This window comes from Sus scrofa, chromosome 13 (assembly GCF_054392235.1).
Source record: "Sus scrofa isolate SSC_HxYL_T2T_F1_AM1 chromosome 13, Sscrofa_HxYL_maternal_Yorkshire_Landrace_v2.0, whole genome shotgun sequence".
Classification (NCBI taxonomy): domain Eukaryota; kingdom Metazoa; phylum Chordata; class Mammalia; order Artiodactyla; family Suidae; genus Sus; species Sus scrofa.
Genome location: NC_139395.1, coordinates 149,207,092 through 149,229,795, shown reverse-complemented (window position 1 = coordinate 149,229,795; position 22,704 = coordinate 149,207,092). Strand labels below are relative to the sequence as shown.

At 36.9% G+C, this 22,704-nt stretch overlaps 1 protein-coding gene across 31 annotated transcripts in view; it reads right to left on the bottom strand.

Annotated features, from left to right (window-relative positions):
• Positions 1–22,704, bottom strand: part of LRCH3 (leucine rich repeats and calponin homology domain containing 3) — a 201,622-nt gene that overhangs the window by 132,802 nt on the left and 46,116 nt on the right. For all 31 annotated transcript variants that reach the window (XR_014824609.1, XR_014824611.1, XR_014824612.1 and 28 more), the window contains exons 2-6: positions 17,314–17,458; positions 14,423–14,549; positions 11,042–11,147; positions 5,211–5,347; positions 3,707–3,816 (exon numbers count right to left, since the gene is read on the bottom strand). Coding sequence is in view for 25 of the 31 variants with exons in the window: in XM_005670145.4 (XP_005670202.2) it covers positions 3,707–3,816; positions 5,211–5,347; positions 11,042–11,147; positions 14,423–14,549; positions 17,314–17,458 (625 nt within the window). In the remaining 6 variants the exon portion in view is untranslated. The remainder of the gene's footprint in view (positions 1–3,706; positions 3,817–5,210; positions 5,348–11,041; positions 11,148–14,422; positions 14,550–17,313; positions 17,459–22,704) is intronic.

Here is a 22,704-nt window from a genome sequence, read left to right as displayed (position 1 = left end):
TCGATCCCTGGCCTTGCTCAGTGGGTTAGGCATCCGGCGATGCTGTGAGCTGTGGTACAGGTCTCAGACAAAGCTTGGATCTGATGTTTCTGTGGCTGGGGTAGAGGCCAGCAGCTACAGCTCCAATTCGACCTTTAGTATGGGAACTTCCATAGGCCATGGGTGTGGCCCTAAAAAGACAAACAAACAAAAGTTGCACCTAAGGATTGAAAAGTACCATGGCACTAATTTTTTTGGCGGGGGGAGGCGGGGGGTCTTTTTAGGGCTGCCCCTGTGCCATATGGAAGTTCCCAGGTTAGGTGTCCAATCGGGGTGTAGCTGCAGGCCTACACCACAGCCACAACACCACCAAATCTGAGCTGCGTCTGTGACCTACTCCACAGTTCTTGGCAACGCTGGTTCCTTAACCCACTGAGCAAGGCCAGGGAATAAACCTGCATCCTCAGGGATACTAGATGATTTGTTACCACTGAGTCACAATGGGAATTCCAACAGCACTAATTTGTATTTAATATCTGAAGAGCTGTAGGATTAATAAAAATTCTCTCAGAACTCTTAAGACTATGTCAGTCCTAGATCACAGTAGAGGGCTTTGTGGTCAGCATAGCACTCTCAGACACAGGTCATTTGATCCTCAGAACTATTATTAGAACATAACAGGGTAGGTGTTCCCGTTATGGCTCAGTGGTTAACGAACCTGACTAGGAACCATGAGGTTGCAGGTCCGATCCCTGGCCTTGCTCAGTGGGTTAAGGACATGGCGTTGCCGTGAGCTGTGGTATAGGTTGCAGACGTGGCTTGGATCCCGTGTTGCTGTGGCTGTGGTATAGGCCAGTGGCTACAGCTCCAATTTGACCCCTAGCGGGGAACCTCCATATGCTGTGGGTGTGGCACTGAAAAGACAACAACGCACAAAAAAAGAATATAAACAGGGTAAAGATCATATTGAAGAAGCTGCGGTTCAGAACCAAGGCCTTCTGACTCCATGACTACATTTTAAATAAATGCACTGCTAACTACAATGCAATCTTACTACTCTGTACCTTAGTGAGAAAGACATGAGCGTGTAATGTCTCATTTGCTGGTGCATAAGGAGTTGAAAGAAATATTTTGTGTACACACACACTCACACACACACACACACACACACACACACACACACACATTTCTAGGATATTTTGAAACAATTAGAAATAAGGTAACGACCTGGAAAAAATGGAAAATGTAGAAGACAGATCAATCTAGTGACCATAATTAAGGATTACTGTAAGGATTGGAATACATTAGATCTACAATCACTAATTCCTTTGCAGAAACATGACATGCTTATGCTATTTAAACTTCCCATTTAGGAAAGATTTCTCCACTGACTCAAGCCTTTTTGTGTCTCTTAGCACACATATACAAGACTCTTCCCAGGATGTTTGATATTTGTTTTTAAAGTAAAATAATGAAAATTTCTATATTAAAAAAAAAATTAGGCCAAGACTAATTAGTTCTCAAAACTAAACTATGGGTAGAGTCACAGAAATAGTTTCTATAGGAGTTCCCATTGTGGCGCAATGGTTAACGAATCTGACTAGGAACCATGAGGTTGCGGGTTCGATCCCTGGCCTTGCTCAGTGGGTTGAGGATCCGGTATTGCCATGAGCTGTGGTCTGGGTCGCAGATGCGGCTCGGATCTCACGTTGCTGTGGCTCTGGCATAGGCCAGCGGCTACGTCTCCGATTGGATCCCTAGCCTGGGAACCTCCATATGCCACAGGAGTGGCTCAAGAAAAGGCAAAAAGATTTAAAAAAAAAAGAAAGAAAGAAAGAAAGGAAGAAAGAAATAGTTTATATAGTTAGCACTGTAGCTTCTTTAGACATACCCTCACATACACACACCCAGTAATCACTATTCACTGTCTTATAGGCAAACCTCAAAGGCAAAGGTAGCAGTTTAATGTTCCTACGCTGATATGTTCGGGAGACAAAAATTTTTTCTTAGCAAGAATTACTAACTCCAAGGGAGAAAAAAAATTAGTATATATAAAATAAAAGCACTTTCATTTGTCGTACTTTTTTTTTTGCTTTTTAGGGCCGTACCCGTGGTATATGGAGGTTCCCAGGCTAAGGGCTGAATCAGAGCTGTAGCTGTTGGCCTACACCACAGCCACAGCAACACCAGATCTGAGCCGCATCTGCAACTCACACCATAGCTCACGGCAACGCCAGATCCTTGACCCACTGAGCAAGGCCAGGGATCAAACCTGCATCTTCATGGATACTGGTCACATTCATTTCTGCTGAGCCATGATGGGAAGTCCCAAACTGTTATGTTTTTAAAGCTTTACTGTTTTTAAGTACTTTATTAAAATTATGAAATATACCATATAGATATAAAAGAATATCTGTAACTGACATAGCTTTTTAAGATATGACACATTATGAATACCTTTAAAGCCCCCATGCCTCTTTCACACAAAATCTTCCTCCTTTGCAGAGTTTATCACTAACTTGAATTTTTTTTTTTTTTTTTTTTTTGTCTTTTTGTCTTTGTTGTTGTTGTTGTTGCTATTGCTATTTCTTGGGCCGCTCCCGCGGCATATGGAGGTTCCCAGGCTAGGGGTCCAATTGAAGCCGCAGCCACCAGCCTACGCCAGAGCCACAGCAACGCGGGATCTGAGCCGCGTCTGTAACCTACACCACAGCTCACAGCAACGCCGGATCGTTAACCCACTGGGCAAGGGCAGGGACCGAACCCGCAACCTCATGGTTCCTAGTCGGATTCGTTAACCACTGCGCCACGACGGGAACTCCTAACTTGAATTTTTTAATATGCATCTGTTTTTCAGTTTTTTCCCTTCAAATTGTTTTTGTATTTTTAACATGTCTGCTTTTAGAAACTATTAAAATAGAAATTTATTATGTTTTAGATTAGGACACTGAGAAGATTAGGACTGTGCTTTTATGTAAAATGTAACAAATTCTAAGAGGAGACCTAAAGGGTTCTCTTTTGAGTAAAGTTTATAAATATTACTGAACCTTCACCAAGACATCTATTTTGCCTGTTCAAAGGCCTTCTGAATTTAATTCCTGCTACTTAAGACTGCTCCAATGCAGGGAAGGCCAAGAAAATGACTTTATAAAAGTCAGGTGTTATATGTAGCTGAGGTATTCACAGACTTAAAAGATCCTGAAGTGGCAATAATGGTCATCAAATTCAATCTCTTCACTCTCTCTGGGAAAAATGAAGCCCCCAAAGTTTGAATGACTCGCTTTAAGTAACAGAGCTAGTTAACAGAAGATCCAAGGTTAGTATTCAAGTCACTTAGACCAGTAGTTTTCAACTGGGGGCCCCTCAGAGGATATTTGGCAATGACTGGAGACATTTTTGTCTGTCACTCTGCAAGGCAAAGTGTCTTTTGTCTGTTACTATAGAGGCCAGGGTTGCGATTAAGCACCTTCCAATGCATAGGAGAGCTCCTCGCCCCAAAGAATTATCTTGTTCAAAATATCAATAGTGCCAAGGTTGAGAAACTCTGAACTACACGGCTGTCACATCTATGTCATCAACTTTTTACTTAACATAAGCATTCTGAGAAAAATAGTGTCAAAATACATTATTTCCCTTTGGTCAAACAGTCAGGCAGATTTAAGGGTCCAGTTTATTTGATTCTCTGCAAGATGGAATATAACAGGATAAAAGAATACAACATACTTACCAGGAGCCAAAACCCATGGGTCTCCTATCATAATCTGGCAGATCTGGAGCAATCTTACAAGCCTGTATGTTCAGGTATTTAAATATGTGGACTTTGCCTTTTATACATATCTAAATAAAGTAACATAAAGATATAACCAAATTATTACTCATCTGAAATATGTGTCCCCCTCCCCCTTTTAATCACAAACAGCTTTTTATTTAATGTATATTTGAAATAAAAGGCATTTCTATCACGTGTATACGGTAATATTAAAAATCTACTCATTAGAACAAATTATATCCTTTGTTATTTTAGGTGTTTTTTGTTTTTGTTTGTGTTTTTTACTGGCCACACGCTTTATGGAAGTTCCTGGGCCAGAGACTGATTCCGAGACATAGCTGTGACCCATGCCACAGCTGCAACAAGGGATCCTTTAACCCACTGCACCAGGCCAGGGTTTGAATCCATGTCTCCGAAGCAACTTGAGCTGCTGTACTCAGGTTCTTAAACCACTGCACCACAGTGGAAAGTCCTATTTTAGGTATTTAAGTGATATAAATATAGGTTTTTGCTTTCTAGTCACTAGTAAGTTTCAGTAACACAGAAAATAAATAATTTATGATTACAAACACAGCTAGAATACCAAGTAAACTTAAACTGAATGCTTTAAGTCAGGGATTTAAAGCACCGCTCCCCATGGATTATACTGGCAACTTATGTTTTTAGGAATCCAACAATCATGTAAAATATGTTTTCAATCCTACTTCCCGTAAGAGAGAAAAGCAGGAAATAATTAAATATTAAAATTATATATACTTCTGTTCCTACCTATTGACCTCTGCCCCATAAGTCAACACATAAATTCTTTATGATTATGAGAACTTTTTATAATTATGAAGTTTACTCAAAAGTTTTACAGTTACCATACAGAGGCTTTTACAAGACCACCAATCAACTGCAGAGTAAGAAAAGCTACAGTGAAAAATATGGGCCAGCAGAAACTTTCTAGATTGTAGAATGTCTAGAATCTTTATGTAGAGCTACCTTATAATAAATTTATTATTAAATAGTTTCATTTCAGTCACTAATAACAAATGACCAAATCGACCAAATGAGGAACTTAATATTTTAGAAAATAGTAAGGTCCAAAAAGAATGGTCATGAGAAAGGCACTGGTGGTCTTTGGTTCTGAAAGAAGAGTATTTTACTTTGTCTTTGGTATTTACATTGTCTACATTTACGTTTTATTAGAAAAAATAACTCAAATTTTGTTAGAAAAAACTTTAAGAAAGAATCTTTCAAATTAAAAAAAAAAAAAGTCAATTTAGTGAAAGGAAAAACATTTTTGGAAACATTACCTATCTTCCATCCCATTTATTCAAGGCTTCTAAAGAATACAATGGGTATGAATTTATCTTAAACTTAATTTCCAACAAAGAGATAAATGCATATAACTTAAAGCTTTAAACTTCATCCTTTGCCAAAAAAGTGTACAACATACTTCAAATCAACTATGGCTTACCTGTGCAGGAGGGGATTGTAGTGGGTTGTTATCTAGGGTGATCATCTGTAGGTGCCTGAGATTCCGATAACAAACAGGGATTGTTGTAATTTTATTGCAGGAAAAGTCTAACCGTATCAAAGGCAACTCTGCTAACTCTGCAGGGAGATAGGATGGAAATAAACAATTAACGATATTTCAAAGCTAGAGAAGTTTTTTCAGAAGCTTCCGCTGAATATAATGGATTTAACACAAGTATTTACCTCTATTCCTTCTTAGCGATTAACTGATAAGTAAAGCAGTGTAAAATGAAATCTAGGTGCTTAGGGATGGTATTAATTATAAAAAGCAAACTGTTTGACCCCTTATAGAACTACAAAAAGTCTCAGAAACTAGGCCTGATATCACAGAAAGGTGGAAATAACAAAAGGACTAGCTGATAAGCTGTATAAAAGACCCGTTAGATGCCTAGGTCTCCAACCCCAACTCATGCAGCTAGATCACTACTTCTCTCCAGTCAGCACAGATAATATCCTCTATTGAAAATGAATTGAAAGGCTCTGAATTCAAGGACCCCAGGTAAAAGGGAAGTCAGGATGTGATGCCTGCTGAAAACGGAGGCTTAAAGTAAAAGTCTACACACTTAACAACAAGATCACACCTTTTTTTTTTTTTTTTTTTTTTTTTTTGGCTTTTTAGGGCCTCACTTGAGGCACATGGAAGTTCCCAGGCTAAGGGTGGAATCAGAGCTGCAGTTGCCTGCCTACCCCATAGCCACAGCAATGCAGGATCTGAGGTGCATCTGGGACCTACCCATAGCTCACAGAAACACCAGATCCTTAACCCACTGAGTGAGGCCAGGGATTGAAACTGCACCCTCATGGATATTAGTCAGGCTTCACAACCTGCTGAGCCACATCAGGAACTCCCAAGACCTCACCACTTTCCTACCCAACCTCACCTTATCCCCAGCTCTTTTTTTTCTAAATTGAAGTACAGCTGACTTACAATACCATGTTAGTTTCAGATATATGGTAGAGTGATTCAGTTTTATGCGCGCACACACACACACACACACACACACACATATATATATTCTTCAGACCCTTTTTCCTTATAGGTTATTAGAAAATACAAATACTGAGTATAGTTCCCTTGCTGGTGATCTGTTTTATATAGAGTAGTGTGTATATGTTAATCCCAACTTCCTTTCCCTCCCCCATCCCATCCCTAACTCTTGAATGGCAGTAGTTAGGAATATTCACACCAATGTAAAAGAAAACATCTTCGAGGGAAACTACACAGTCTCATATAAAAGGCCTTTAGGGATTCCTGTTGTGGTGCTGAGGAAACGAATCTGACTAGGAGCCATGAGGTTGCGGGTTCGATCCCTGGCCTTGCTCAGTGGGTTAAGAATCCAGCATTGCTGTGAGCTGTGATGTAGGTTGCAGATGCAGCTTGCATCTGGTGTTGCTATGGCTGTGGTGTAGGCCGGCAGGTGCAGCTCCAATTTGACCCCTAGCCTGGGAACCTCCACATACTGCGGGTGCAGCCCTAAAAAGACAAATAAAATAAAATAAAAGGCCTTTAGATAGTGATATGAAGTTTTCCCCAATAAAGTACCCAGCTTAATTACCAATATATAATTCCTGCCCAGTATACTTGGAACTTTGAATCAGCTCTACACAGATAGCATATGATTCAGACATTTAGAAAGAAATCAAAACATGCAAATCAATTAAAAACAAGAACTCTGAAAAAACAAGTAATATATAGGAAACAGAAGAAAACATTGAGAAACTAGAACTAATATCTCTAATTTCAGAGAGGTAAGATACTAAATTACTGAACCAAGAAAGGAATGTTTTAAAAAAATGAGAGATGGAATTCCCGTCGTGGGAATTCAGTTGTTAATGAATCCAACTAAGAACCATGAGGTTGAGGTTCAATCCCTGACCTCGATCAGTGGGTTAAGGATCCATCGTTGCTGTGAGCTGTGGTGTAGGTCGCAGATGGAGCTCGGAACTGGCATTGCTGTGGCTGTGGTATAGGCTGGCAGCTACAGCTCCGATTAGACTCCCAGCCTGGGAACCTCCATATGTCACAGGTGTGGCCCTAAAAAGATAAAAGACAAAAAAAAAAAAAAAAAAAAAAAAAAAAAAGAGAGAGAGAGAGAGAGAGAAAAAAGCAAAGGTTCTTAGAAATGAAAATTAAGACAGAAATTAAAAATTCAGAAGAATAATTAGAATACAAATGACTGGAATGGTTTATCCATGGGTCAAAGAAATAGCAAAGAAATGAACAATAAAAAAGATAAGATTCACTGAGGAGGCACTGTTTACAATAGCCAACAAAACATGGAAGCAACCTAACTGTCTGTCGACAGAGGAATGGATAAAGAAGACATGGTACATATATACAATGTAATATTGCTCAGCCATAAAAAAGAATGAAGTAATGCCATTTGCAGCAACATTGATGGAGATTATCACACTAAGTGAAGTCCAATGGAGAAAGACAAATATATATCACTTATATGTGAAATCTAAAAAAAAATGACACAAACTTATTTACAAAACAGAAACAGACTCATAGACTTCAAAAATAAACCCATGGGAGTTCCCATCGTGGCGCAGTGGTTAACGAATCTGACTAGGAACCATGAGGTTGTGGGTTCAATCCCTGGCCTTGCTCAGTGGGTTAAGGATCCGGTGTTGCTGTGAGCTGTGGTGTAGGTCGCAGACGTGGCTTGGATCCCATGCTTCTGTGGCTCTGGCTTGGGCCGGCGGCTACAGCTCCAATTAGACCTCTAGCCTGGGAACCTCCATATGCCGCGGAAAGCGGCCCTAGAAAAGGCAAAGACACAAAAAATAAAAAAAGATTAAAAATAAATAAATAAATAAAATAAACCCATGGTTGCCAAAGGGAAAGGATGTTGAGGGGAGGGAAGGATAGGGAGCCTGGGATGGCATCTGCACACTACAGTATATGGAATGAATCAATGGGGACCTGCTGTATGGCACAGGGAAATCTACTTAATATTCTGTGATAACCTATATGATGAGAATGGACATGTATACATGTAAAACTGAATCACTCTGCTATACAGCAGAAATTAACACAACATTGTAAATCAACTATACTTTAATAAAACTGAAAAAAAATAGGATCAATTAAATGAGTCCAGTATCCAATACATAAAAATTCTAGAAAGAGAAAACAGAGAAATCAGAAGACAGGAAATTATCTAAAAGAGATATAAGACAATTTCTCAGAATGAAGGATGTGAATCTCTGGTTTAGAAGGAGGCCATCAAGTATCTAGTATACTGAATTAAAACAACTCATAGTACAGCACATTATTATAAAACTTCAGAGGAGGAGGGAAAAAAGGGAGGACCCTTAAAATATTCCAGAGAGAAAAAAAACTAGTAACAAACAATAGACTGGAATTAGGAATGGCATCAAATTTTCAACCATTAATTTTTAAATTGAAAACAAAAAGTGAAAAAAGACTTGCAAATCAGGAGAAAATAATTTTTAGCCTAGAATCTATAACCAAACAAATTATTATTATTATTATTTTTTATTTTCCCACTGTACAGCAAGGGGGTCAGGTTATCCTTACATGTATACATTGCAAATACAGTTTTTCCCCCCCAAACAAATTATTAATCAAGGGTGAGTATAGAATAGAGATATTTCTTTTCAACCAAAGTCTCAAAAAATGTTTTCCTATGACATGTTTACAGGTAACTACTAAAAGGTGCCATACAGTAAAACAAGAAAGTAAAGTAATGCAGCACTATTTGCAATAGTCAAGACATGGAAACAACCTAAATGTCCACTGACAGAGGAGTGGATCAAGAAGATGTGGTACACAATGGAATATTACTCAGCCATTAAAATGAATGAAATACCAGCATTTTTAGCAACATGGATGGACCTAGAAATTATCACGCTAAGTGAAATCAGCCATACAATGAGACACCAACATCAAATGCTTTCACTGACATGTGGAATCTGAAAAAAGGACAGACGGAACTTCTTTGCAGAACAGATGCTGACTCACAGACATTGAAAAACTTATGGTCTCTGGAGGAGACAGTTTGGGGGATGAGGGGATGTGCTTGGGCTGTGGGATGGAAATCCTGTGAAATTGGATTGTTATGATCATTATACAACTACAGATGTGATAAATTCATTTGAGTAATAAAAAAAGATAAATAATAAATAAAAAGAAAGTAAAGTAAGAAAAAGGAATTGTCAGTTATACCTTAAAGCTCAAATTAAAAAAAAAAAGAAAGAAAGGAAACATGAAGTCCAGAAATAAGAGTACTCAGCATAAAAGAAGGCAAGCAAGGCAATCAATCCAGATTGGAAGGGAAACAAAAAAGGCTCAATGAGAGAGATACTCAAGGGGAAAAAAAAGTTATGTAATCTGACTGGTTTGACTAATAAGGCTGCCGGAAAAAGAGGAACTAGCTATAGGTACATAAAAACTAAGTAAATTTTCTTCAAAAAAGAGGATGTATTAGCTCTAGGAAAAAAAAAAAAAAGATGTCAAAATTGATAAATCCAGCTGTAAAAGCACATCATCTGGAAATAGGTCATCAAATAGCAGTAGAAAGAGGAAAAGGAGTTGAAGGTTTATGCTTCTCGCCATTGAAACAGGGGAGGGGAATGGTTGAGGCAGAGGAATGCTGTTGTTTACTGGAAACTTTTTATTACTATTTGACTATTTGAATATGTTTGATAAAAATTAAAATTCATTTAAAATCAAAATGACAATATAACAAAGTATTATCTTTATCCACCAAACTGTAATATGCTAGAGACCAACAATTAACATGAACTTCCACATTACCTAGCTGTTGGATAAAGCTTTCCTACCCTCTAAGTTTAACCAAATATGCTGAGATTACAAGATGAGTCGATAAAAAAAAAAAAAAAAAATGAAACTACTTGTGTGACAATTTTCTTTGTAATATGCTTTCAAAATAGACAAAGAAATAAATTAGATAATAAAACTATTAGACTGTAATGGTCACCTGAAACCTTGGATTTTCATTTTCACCAGAACACCAATTGTTTTAATTTCATATTAAGTCAGATATAAAATTTTATATAATAAAATTAAAGATATATATTCTGATCTCAGAAAATAATGACTTTTACCATTTTCACTTTCTTTTACAGCTTTTTCTTTTATGAATTTATATTTTTGAAAGACTGATAAATTATACTTAACTAAATTAATTATTTTTATCATTCAAATACTTATACCAGAAATTACAGTCAGTCTAAAATAGCCAGTTTCCTGGTGTAGTCTCTCAGTACATTCATTATTCACTTTACACATCACCTCCACACAGTTAATTAGCCTCTATCTGAACATTTCCAGTGAAGGGTAAAGATACTAAATTCAAGTCAGGTCCACTTTCAGGTCTGTCAATGCTAACTGCAGGAATTTTTCATTATACTAAAGCATCCCTTATCAAAAACATGTTATATTTCTCTCAAGAAGTTATCCCTACTAAAACTTCCAGTGACCCTACCCTGAGTTATCAATTACCTCGGTTAATATGATCTAAAAATACACTCATTGTTCAATAGTTATTTGACCTTTCCACTGAAGAGTCTAGCTTTCAAAATCCACAACGGAGTAGATAATATATATAAAATACATACTTATTTATATATTAAATATATATTTATTTAGATATATTTAAGTATGTTAAATAAACCATTACATCTCAAACACTGGTGATAACTTTTATACATCTTTGAAGTCTGAGAAATCTTTAAAATAAGAAGGCAAATAAATAAAACAATTGTTTCAGAGTTTCTTACCTTCAGGCAAACGTACTAAGTGATTTCTTCTTACATTAAGGTCTCTCAAGGCCTCCAAATTACCAATTTGGGAAGGTATTGTTTGAATTTCATTGCAGCTCACATCCTATTTCAAAAAGATAGAGAGTAAAGAATTGTTCTGGTGAGTTCCCGTTGTGGTGCAGTGGAAACAAATCCAAATCCAACTAAGAACCATGAGGTTGAGGGTTTCGATCCCTGGCCTTGCTCAGTGGGTTAAGGATCAGGTGTTGCCATGAGCTGTGTGTAGGTTGCAGATGCGGCTCGGATCTGGCTTGGCTGTGGCCAGCAGGTACAGCTCTGATTTGACACCTAGCCTGGGAGCCTCCATATGCCAACGGTGCTGCCCTAAAAAGACAAAAAACAAACAAAAAACACCAGAATTGTTCTAATATTACAAACTTGCCTGCTTTGAACTATCTGTAAAATGAGATTGGACAATATCTATGGCCGCTCCTGCTTGTAAAAAATACTATGATTCTGTGTCCAAGAATAATTACATAGTTTACACTAGCATTTAATTTTTAAAATGCATAGGCTTCAACTGACTCTATATACTTTATATAGATCTACATTAATTTTGTAAGCAAAACTAAAATTAAATGACTTAAGATGTGGTAGGAAGCCTAGAATATCAGATCAAATAAAAATGTTGGTGGAGGAATTCCCTGGTTAATGGTTAAAGGGATCCAGTGTTGTCACTGCTATTTGATCCCTAGCCCACAAACTTCCACATGCCTCAGGCATGGCCAAAAAAAATTACTAAAAACAGGTCTTCAAAATAATATTTTTATTTTACTTTGTTCTAAAGAAACTAGAAGAAAAAAATTAAACAATGATAAAAATTACAATGACAAAATTATTTGAAAGGAAACCTTATTTTCAAAATACAAATTCATCGGTTCAACAATATAACATAAAAATGCACTGAAGAAACTCATGGGACTTGGAGAACTGGTTGCCAAGCGGGAGGGGAAGCGAGTGGGATGGACTGGGAATCTGAGGTTAATAGATGCAAACTATTGCATCTGGAGTGGATAAGCAATGAGAACCTGCTGCATAGCACAGGGAACTAAAGCCTAGTCACTTATGATGGAACATGATGGAGGATAATGTGAAGAAAAGAATGTGTGTGTGTATATATATATATGTATATGTATATATATACACACACACACATATATATATGTGTGTGACTGGATCACTTTGCTCTACAGTAGAAACTGACAGAACACTAAACCAACTATAATAGAAAAAATAAAAATCATTGAAAAATGCATTGAAGAGGACTCAAATCATTATCAAACTGAATGTGAGGGAATAATAAAGTGTACATTAACTCAAAGGCCATGGAAAAAAAAACACTGCTCTATTAGCATCTGATCAACTGGATTCCAATACATATATTAGGTAGGCCTTCTGGCATAGCAATAAGAAGCTGCCTAGGTTAACAAAAGCTCTAAGATGCCACAGTAATACTTAAAATTCCTCGAATATATGAATAAAAAGGAAATACTGAGACTTGCTATTAGAAAAGACCACTTACAAAAAACTTCAATAAGCTTCAGACATTATTTTAAAATTTTTCCCAAAATATTTTTAGAAAAAAAGAATATATTTTTTACCTTTCCTATCCATTAATGATTGAAGCAGAATCAGAAGCTAGACTTCTTATGCCACTGCTCTAGGCATCGAAGTTAAAAGGTTCTAAAAGAAGTTGGAAGGATAGGAAAATGAAGCCTGAGCCAGAAGGTAATAGCAATCTATAGTATTTCTCAGAAAATGTATATATTGAAAGACAGCTATTTACTTTCACTGAAAAAAAAAAAATGAGGAAAAAAGGGAAAGAAGCAATAAGGACACTGTAGAAAGGCCATCAGGAGAAAATCGGGAGCATAAGGATTAATTTTTACATTGCCACAAGCTGTATGTATGACTGAAGTATTAATTCACCTCTAAGTATTTTGGATTCAATAAGTAGAAACAGAAAGTTTAAATAGTCTGGCATCTAGACTCTAGATTTAATATATTTTTGAATTCTTACATGTGACCTTTTATATTCCTAATTCACCTGGAAAAAAAAGTGAGCTAATGTGATCCAATTAGACTATATGTTTACAATCAGTTGTCTCTCCGTATCCACAAAGGACTGGTTCCAGAACCCTGAGGATATCAAAATCAATGGATGCTGAAGTCCTATACAAAATAGTATAGAATCTGTGTCCAACTTACACACACCCTCCTGTATGCTTTCAATCATCTCTGATTACTTATAATATCTAATACAATGTAAACACTAGCTAAATAGTTGTTGCACATGGCAAATTCAAATTTTGCTTTTAGGAATTTTCTGGAAATTAAAAAAAAAAAAGTTTTTTTGATTCACAGTTGGTTGAACCCACAGGTGCAGAACCCACAGATACAGAGGGCCAACTTTTTCATTTTTTACTTATGATATCTATCTTTGTTAATAAACATACATGGAACTATACTACCAAATCTCAATGGACATACTGTATTTGGCCATTGGGAGAAATAAGAAACATGGGCTTTGGGATTAAGGTAGAGTGGTTTCAAATTCTACTTCGTGTCTTTGTTTTTTGGGCCATGCCTGTGACATGCAGAAGTTCCAGACCAGAGATCGAACCCATCCCACAGCAGTGACCCAGACCACTACAGTGACAATGCCAGATCCTCATCCTCCTTGGGCCACAAAGAACACCTCAAATTCTACTTTGGTTAGAAGTAGTACCTTGGGCAAATTACTTAAACTATCTGAGTGCTAGTTTCCTCAGCTGCAATACAATGACAATTACAGAACCCAATTCATGTTACTGTGGTGATTAAATGAGAAAAGTCTTATTCCCATGCCCAGAACACAAGCACTCAAGAATAACAAGGAGTGGTAGGTGAAGGTTAAGCTTCTTAGAAAATATAAAGAACAGCTCACTTTTAGAGTGGGAGATAGGTTCTAAAGATAGCATGTAAAGCAAAATAAGCCTGATCTTTGTACTGCCCATTCCCTATAGGGACTAACCAAAAATCAAAATATTGATCAACAAGATCTAATCTGAAAAATTCAAACCCATTAATAACTTATGTTTCAAAAGTTTAATAACACAGAAATCACTTAATACTGATTAGAACCTAATTCTAATGACCTTTTCCCATACCATGTGGGCCTATTAAACTTGTACTTTCAGTTCTCCTAAATCTGTGTTGAAGCACTTGAGTACTGATAAGTAAAACATCATTATTAATACTTGAAAATAATTCAAAAACACACAAAAGAATGAGAAGATACATATATACACACGTATATATATGTATATAAAACAATCAAAAAATGAAATATTAACTTACAAGTTCTGTTAAATGTCTGAGGTGTCCAATTTCTTCTGGAAGTGAGACCAATTTGTTATTACTAGCAATTAAGACTTTCAGTGGTAAATTACACAAGTGTACTGGCAATGTAGACAGCTGGTTCCGACTAAATGGGTAAGTAGAAAAAGAGAAAAGTCAGAGCCCATCGCTCAAAAGAACTGCCATCTTCCTCATTATATACTCAGCACAGGAGTTCCCTGGTGGCCTGTTGGCAGCTGTCACTGCTGTGGTGGTCTGATCTCTGGTCCTGGGAACTTCTGCATGCCACCGGGAGCAGTTAAAAGAAGAGAAAAAAAAAGTCCCTTATACTCAGTGTAAAAACAAATATAAGGCTTGCAAAGAATAAATAGGGTCTTATTTATTTATTTATTTAGTCTCTTTAGGGCCGCACTCAAGGCACATGGAGGTTCCCAGGCTAGGGGTCAAATCAGAGCTATAGCTACCAGCCGCCACAGCAACACCAGATCTGAGCTGCATCTGTGACCTACACCACAGCTCATGGCAATGCTGGATCCTTAACCCATTGAGTGAGGCCAGGGATCAAACCAGCGTCCTCATGGATACTAGTCAGGTTCATTTCCACTGGGCCACGATGGGAACTCCTATTAACAGGGTTTTAGATTTGAGTTCTAGTCTTCATTTCCTCACTGGTCTGCTTTGTGGTTTTAGGCACAGAATTTAACTTACCAGTATCTTACGCAGATTTCTCATCTGTAAATTATAGGGCTTACTGGAGCTCTGCACCATAAAACTCCTTTGTAAATAATGAAGTGTCATATAAACACAACATACTACTATTTTATTAAATTTACATAGGAAAAAATGAGGAGTTCTCTTTTGGCACAGCCAATTAAGGATTCGCTGTTGTCATTGCATGGATCTCTGTTGTGGTTCAGGTTTGATCCCTGGCCTGGGAACTTCCACATGCTGCAGGTGTGGCAAAAAAAAAAAAAAAAAAGAGAGAGAGAGAGAGAGAGAGAGAGAGATCCTCATTAAAAACTGATAGAGTTCTTTTTTAAAAAATGATTTTAAAATAATGTAGGGAGTTCCCATTGTGGTTCAATGGGTTAAGAACCCAACGCTACCATACCTCTCTGAAAATGCAGGTTCAATCCCTGACCTTGCTCAGTGGGTTAAGGGTCCCGCATTGCCACAAGCTATGGCATAGGCCTCAGCTGCTGCTCCAATTGGAACCCCTAGCCTGGGAACTTTCACATGCTCCGGGAATGGCCATAAAAAGAAAAAAAAAAAAGGGCAGATAACTAACATCCTCTCCTCTTCCTTCCAAAGAGTTATAAACATGAAAGTGTTTATAATCTACTTCCCTCTTTATTACAGTATTATATAACTAAATAATGGGAAACAAGTGACAGGTTGTGATTCCAAATATATCATATCAACTAAAGTATAGATAAGAAAACTTTTATTTATACAAAAATATACAAATCAGAACCCAAAGTAAAAAACATATCATTAGAGGAGTTCCCGTTGTGGCTCAATGGTTAATGAATCTGACTAGGAACCACGAGGTTGTGGGTTCAGTCCCTGGCCTTGCTCAATGGGTTGATGATCTGGCGTTGCTGTGAGCTGTGGTGTAGGTCACAGATGTGGCTCGGATCCCACATTGCTGTGGCTGTGGTGAAGGCTGGCGGTCACAGCTCCAATTGGACCCCTAGCCTGGGGTCCATTTGCCAAGGGTGTGGCCCTAGAAAAGGCAAAAAGACAAATAATAAAAAAATAAAAATAAAAACAAACAAAAAAACCCCCCATATCATTAGAATAAAAATAAATTTAAATTTTACTTATGCAGATTTAACTTCTTAATCCTTAGAATCAAACTTTAAAATCTAACAATAATTCTGCTAGATATTCACATACAAAATTGTCTACTAGCATTACTTTTATCATGGGAAAACCTGAAAGAATAACTATATATCTGAAAGTGAAAACGAGTTTTAGAACTATATAAACAGTACATTAAAATGATTACATATAAAATTATTTCCAAAGGATATTTCATGACAAAGGGAAAAACTCATTTATAAATCTGACTAAAAGCCTGGGAAAAAGAGAAAAATTCACCTATAATTATGTAACTCAGATACAACAATTTGATGAATTTCCTTTACTTTTCTACATTTGTTCATTTTCTCCAATCAACATTTGTAACTCTTACAATGAAATAAAATAATAGGAGTTCCCATAGTGGCACAGTGGAAACAAATCCAACTAGGAACCATAAGGTTGTGGGTTCGATCCCTGGCCTGGGTCAGTGGACTAAGGATTCGGCATTGCTGTGAGCTGTGGTGTATGTCACAGACGCAGCTCATCCTGCACTGTGTGGCTGTGGCATAGACTGCCAGCTATAGCTATGATTAGACCCCTAGCTTAGGAACCTCCGTATGCCGTAGGTGTGGCCCTAAAAAGCAAAAGAAAGAAAAAGAAAAAAGAAAAGAAATAAAATAACAAAAGAATTCTTGTAAGATGTGAAAAAAAAATTAAGATGAGCTGAATAAATGCAATTATATATTCAGAACTTATTACACAAAAACACATAATCACAAAAACCAAAGTAATTTCAGATCTACTATTCTCATTTGATGGAGCTTATGTACTTGGAAAATGTAGACCCACTGCTGTAAGACTGCTGCTAGTCTATTAGGCTAATGGCTCTTAGAGTTTGTTAATTATTGCAAAGACAAAGGAAGAAACAGGAGGGACATAGAAGATACTGTTAATTAAGCCTAAGAACATACAGAGATACTGCTAATATAAACAGATAATGTAAATTTTAGTGAAAGAGAAGAAGAAAATTGGAAAGAGGATACAAAACTAAAAATTAAAAAAAAAGAAAGAAACAACATCCTTACCTAATATTTAAGAACGTTAGAGCTTGCAGGTTTAGAATTGCCTCTGGTATATACCGAATACAATTTTGGTATAAATTGAGACTCTCAAGAGAAACGAAGTGACATGCTTCTATGGGAATTTCTGAGAGGCGATTTCGTGATAGATCTGAAAGGAAAAAAAAGTTTAAAAACCAATCCTTGGAATTTACTTTATTGAAATTTTAAATAAAAAAGCAGGTTTTGTAATTGTTTTAATTTCCCAGAGTTCCTATCATGGAGATTGGTCCAGAGTAAATATTCAAATATTAATTGATTGAATAAGCCATTTTAACATATGCCCTACACCTGCTGCTGAGAAATGCCGATTCCTTTTGAATAGCCACATATACTAAAAAACAAGTTTATGTTTTGCAAGTAATATAAACTCTAAGGTATATCAGCCTAAAAACTACATCATAGATCATGCTAACTTACCAAATAACCCAGAAGATAAATGGATCCCTAAAATCCACCTTCTCAAAAGCAAAGATAACTTTCCAAGGTTTTCAGAAAGGCAAAGCAAAACAAAACAAAAACCCTCCTTCTCTTTATTGGTCAAAAAGTATCAGGAACCATTTTTGCTTCCATTGGCCAAAGATGAGACAATCTGAGCTTCAATAAAGAGAATAACTGCAGTGGACTGAAACCTATCACATATTACAGTTTATAATGATATCCCCCTGCCAAAAGATGGTAGAGAACCATTTCGTTATCTTGTAAACTGACAAAGGAGAAAAAAGCAAACATTTATCTTGCCTTCGCTATGTGAACTGTATCACTGAGTAACCAAAGAGTGAAAGGGAAGCACCTCTATATAAGTGTTCTAGCTATAAATGAAAAATAGTGATAGAATATCACCATTTTGCAACTCTCAATGAATTAATGGATCTAGAACTGAGTACTAATGGCTGTTATCTTTACAAAAAGACAAAAGGCATATGCCGCCCACTAGAAGAACAGAATATCATTTATGGTCTTGCCAAAGGGACAGAACTTGAATATAATTAAGCTTTTCAATCAGTTGCAAACTTTGAGGAAATGTAGAGGACAAAAGAAAATGCTGAAATACCATCACTCTATCATTATCCACTTAGATTTAATTACACTGTGAGATTAATTTGCTCACCACTGTTTTCTCTCTTCTTCTGCCTCTTAAAGTCTCTGTTGGCAATTACCTGGTGAGAATCTTTATTAAGAACTTTCCCTAGATGGAGGATCTGAATTCCTGCATATCCGCAGGTATCTCGCTTTCACCATAACAAGCCACATTTTGGCTAGGTATAGGCAGTTATTTCCTTGGTAATCTGTAGATGTTACTTTACTACCTTCTAGTTTCCAGTGTCACATCAAATAACCTAGCACATTATCTAATTATTTGCCCTTTGTAAGCAGCTTGTTCTTTGTCTCCTTGCCATGCTTAAATTAACACTCTGGTCTGGAACTCAGTGGGTTCTTTCAATCTTGCTTCAAATCAGAGAAATTCTCCTCTATTAATTACATCTTTACTTGCTGCATCTCCTCCATTTGCTACTTCTTCATATTTTTTTTTATTTTGATATACTCTTAATGCTTCAGACCATGAATGAGTCTCAACAATCATCCTCTCCACAAAATGATATATAGAAAAGATTCCCCTCCCTTGTTTGTTTTTTTTTTTTGTTTGTTTTGTTTTTGTTTTTGTTTTTGGCCCTGCCTCCAGCATGCATAAATTCTAGGATCAGGATCAAACTTGTGCCACAGCAGTGACAATGCCAGATCCTTAACCCACTTAGCCATCAGGGAATTCCTTCTTCCTCACTTTTTAGTTCTTATGCTATGATTAAAAGCATGCCATTTTGATTTTCTTGAGAATCTCAGGATAATCTTTTTTTTTTAATTGAAGTATAGTTGACTTACAATGTTGTGTTCTGTATACAGCAAAGTGATTTAGTTTCTTGGAGAAAACTGTGTATAGTTTCCTATGCTATGCAGTAAACACCTTCTTGCTTATCTATTTTATATATAGTAGTTTGTATCTGCTACTATATATAAAATCCCAAACTCATAATTTATCTCTCCCTTCCCCTTTGGTACCCATAAGTTTGTTTTCTGTATCTGTGAGTCTGTTTCTGTTTTGTAAATAAGGTCATTTATATCATTTTTAAAGATTCCACATGTAAGCTACATGATATTTGTCTTTCTCCATATGACTTACTTCACTTAGTATGATAATCTCTAGGTCCAGCCACATAGCTGCAAATGACATTATTTCATTCCTATTTATTGCTGAGTGATATCCCATTGTGTTGTGTATCACTTTTATCCATTCTTCTGTTAATGAACATTTAGGATGCTTCCATGTCTTGGTTATTGTAATAGTACTGCTATTAACACTGGGTGTAGGTATCTTTTCAAACTGGAGTTTTCTCCAGATGCATGCCCGGCAGTGGGACTGCTGGCTCATTCTGTTTTGTTTTACTTGTTAAATTTATTCTCCATCTTTTCCAATAGTTCTATTTCACTAATGTCACTTTTTCTAGATGTAATTCTTCTTCATCCTCTCTCTGGCTGTTGGAGTTCCTTTAAGTGAATTATTTTCTTTTGCCAATTCATGGCTTGCCTCATCTTTGGACTAAGATCAAGCTGCTAGAGCACCTTGAATGACATTTAACATCAAAATAGAGGAAGCAACTTCTGTGATATGCTGGAACTAATAAGCTTCCCCTCTGGGCCACAGTTCTTTCTGAGAACCTGAAAGTTTTGATAACTGCCCCCTAGCCTTTTGCCTCATTTGGATCCTAGTATATCTCCCAGACTCATATATTCCTAAAGGCCCCACCAGCCTGTTAGCCTCAGAGCTGCCTCACTCAGAAGGGGTAGCTAGCAACTCAAGCTGGGAAACAGACCACCATCTTAACCAAGGGCCTCCCCAGGTTGTATTCATTAGAAAAAAGTTAGAGCTCAGGTAGCAGAGGCCATTAAGTATTTACAACTAAAAATTTCCTACAGAATCATATTGTATATAACTTCTTTAATACAAAGTGCAATAAAAATTATTTTATAAATTCCTATTTAAATTTTATTACCCAAAATTTAAAAGCTAAAGAAATGAAAGATATTAACTTCAATTACAAACTGCTTGTTATTTACATTTAAGCCCCCAAAACAACTTCAGGTAACAAATTAAATTTAAGCAGGGACTATTTACTATTTTTTAAACAGTAGCAAATCTATGTATTGGTTATGACTGTAGGCTCACCTTCTGCAGGACTCTTAGATCTGTACAAGGACAGCACGGAAAAAAAATTTTTAATTTTTTCTATTTTAGTAATTTAATGGTTTTCTTATAACAGCGAGATGATATTTATTTTTAATGTTGCTGTTTTTTTTTCATATCACTTCCATGATGGTTTATTATAGGATATTGAACATAGTTCCCTGTGCTATATAATAGGACTTTGTTATTTATCCATTCCATATATAATATTTGCATCTGCTAATCCCAAACTCCCACTCCATCCCTCCCCACCACCTCCCTTCCCCTTGGCAACCACAAGTCTGTTCTCTATGTCTGAGTCTGTTTTATTAATAAGTTCATTTGTGTCATATTTTAGATTCCACATATAAGTGATATCATATGGTATTTGTCTTTCTGATTTACTTTGCTATACACACACACTACATGTTCTTTATCCATTCATTCATTCTTTTTTTTTTTTTGTCTTTTGTCTTTTTAGGGCCGCATCCTTGCCATGTGGAGGTTCCCAGGCTAGGCGTCTAATTGGAGCTACAGCTGTTGGCCTATGCCAGAGTCTCATCAATGCCAGATCTGGGTCACGTCTGTGACCTACACCTCAGCTCACAGCAACGCCGGATCCTTCACAGACTGAGCAAGGCCAGGGATCAAATCTGCAACTGCCTGGTTCCTAGTCAGATTGTTTCCGCTGTGCCACAATGGGGACTCCCATTCATTTGTTGATGGACATACATTTAGACTGTTTCCTTGTCCTGGCTATTTAAATAATACTGCTATGAACATAGGGGTGAATGTATATTTTTTAATTATAGTTTTGTAAACAGGGAGTATTTAAAGTCAGTTTTCCAATATCTGCATTATAAAGCTAAATTACTTAAAACTGAGAAAACTGAAACAAATAACTTCCATCTTTTTTCTTTCTGTCCCATACTAAAGGTGGGGGGAAAGACAAGATATACACTAAGCTTAAACGTATCTCAATAAACAAGTACTCCTTGATTTTTTAAATAATAAGTTAATTTAAAACATAATCTGGAGTTCCCGTCATGGCTCAGCAGAAACGAATCTCACTAGTATCTATGATGACACAGGTTCAATCCCTGGCTTTGCTCAGTGGGTTAAGGATCTGGCATTGCCATGAGCTGTGGTGCAGGTCGAAGGCACAGCTTGGATCTGGCGTTGCTGTGGCTACGGCATAGGGCAGCGGCTGCAGCTCCAATTAGACCCCTAGCCTGGAACCTCCATATGCCATGGGTGTGGCTCTAAAAAACAAACAAAAAACATAATCTCTCTACTTTTCTGACTAAAGGTTATTGTAAGTTCTTCCATTTAAATTGCATTTTGATCCCAGTTTGGAAAGACAAGTAACTTCTTCCTTATTACTGAGTCATTTTTTTTTACATGCTATAAATTCATGAAAGAGACTGAATTAGTCAGTTGGGTCATAGCTCACATTACAGAAAATACTGCAAAGTACTAATGGTTTATAGGGGATATTTTCTGCCATATTCCCTCAAGAAGTAAATAATAATTTAATAGCCAAAGAAATGTGATGAAAGAGAAAAATAAAACCTTAAAAAATAACCCTTGGTTAAAATATTAAGGATGTTTTCTCTTTTCTTTCTTTCTTTTTTTTTTTTTTGAGGGCTGCATCTGCGGCATATGGAAGTTCCCAGGCTAAGGGGCTGAACCAGCGCTGTAGCTGCAGGCATATGCCATAGCCACACCAACACCACATCCAAGCCACATCTGTGACCTACACTGCAGCTTGCGGCAACGCCAGATCCTTAAGGCCCTGAGCAAGGCCAGGGATCAAACCCATGTCCTCATGGATGCTAGTCAGATTCTTAATTCGCTGGGACACAATGGGAACTCCAAGGTAAGTTTTACTTTTAAAAGACCTTTTCTGTTAACTTCATACATGCAGAAGACTTCAAAACAAAAAGATGTGTTCTGAGAAGTAAAGCACTGCTATGTTCCCTAGAAGCCCCAATATAGCTCATCTTGATCATAACCCCTTCATTCTCCACCAATATACTGATTTTAATGATAATCATTTCTTTGCTAGTTTTATAGTTCTAAAACTTATTTTATTTGGTGTATGTGTATGTGTTTTGTTGGGTTTTGTTGTTGTTGTT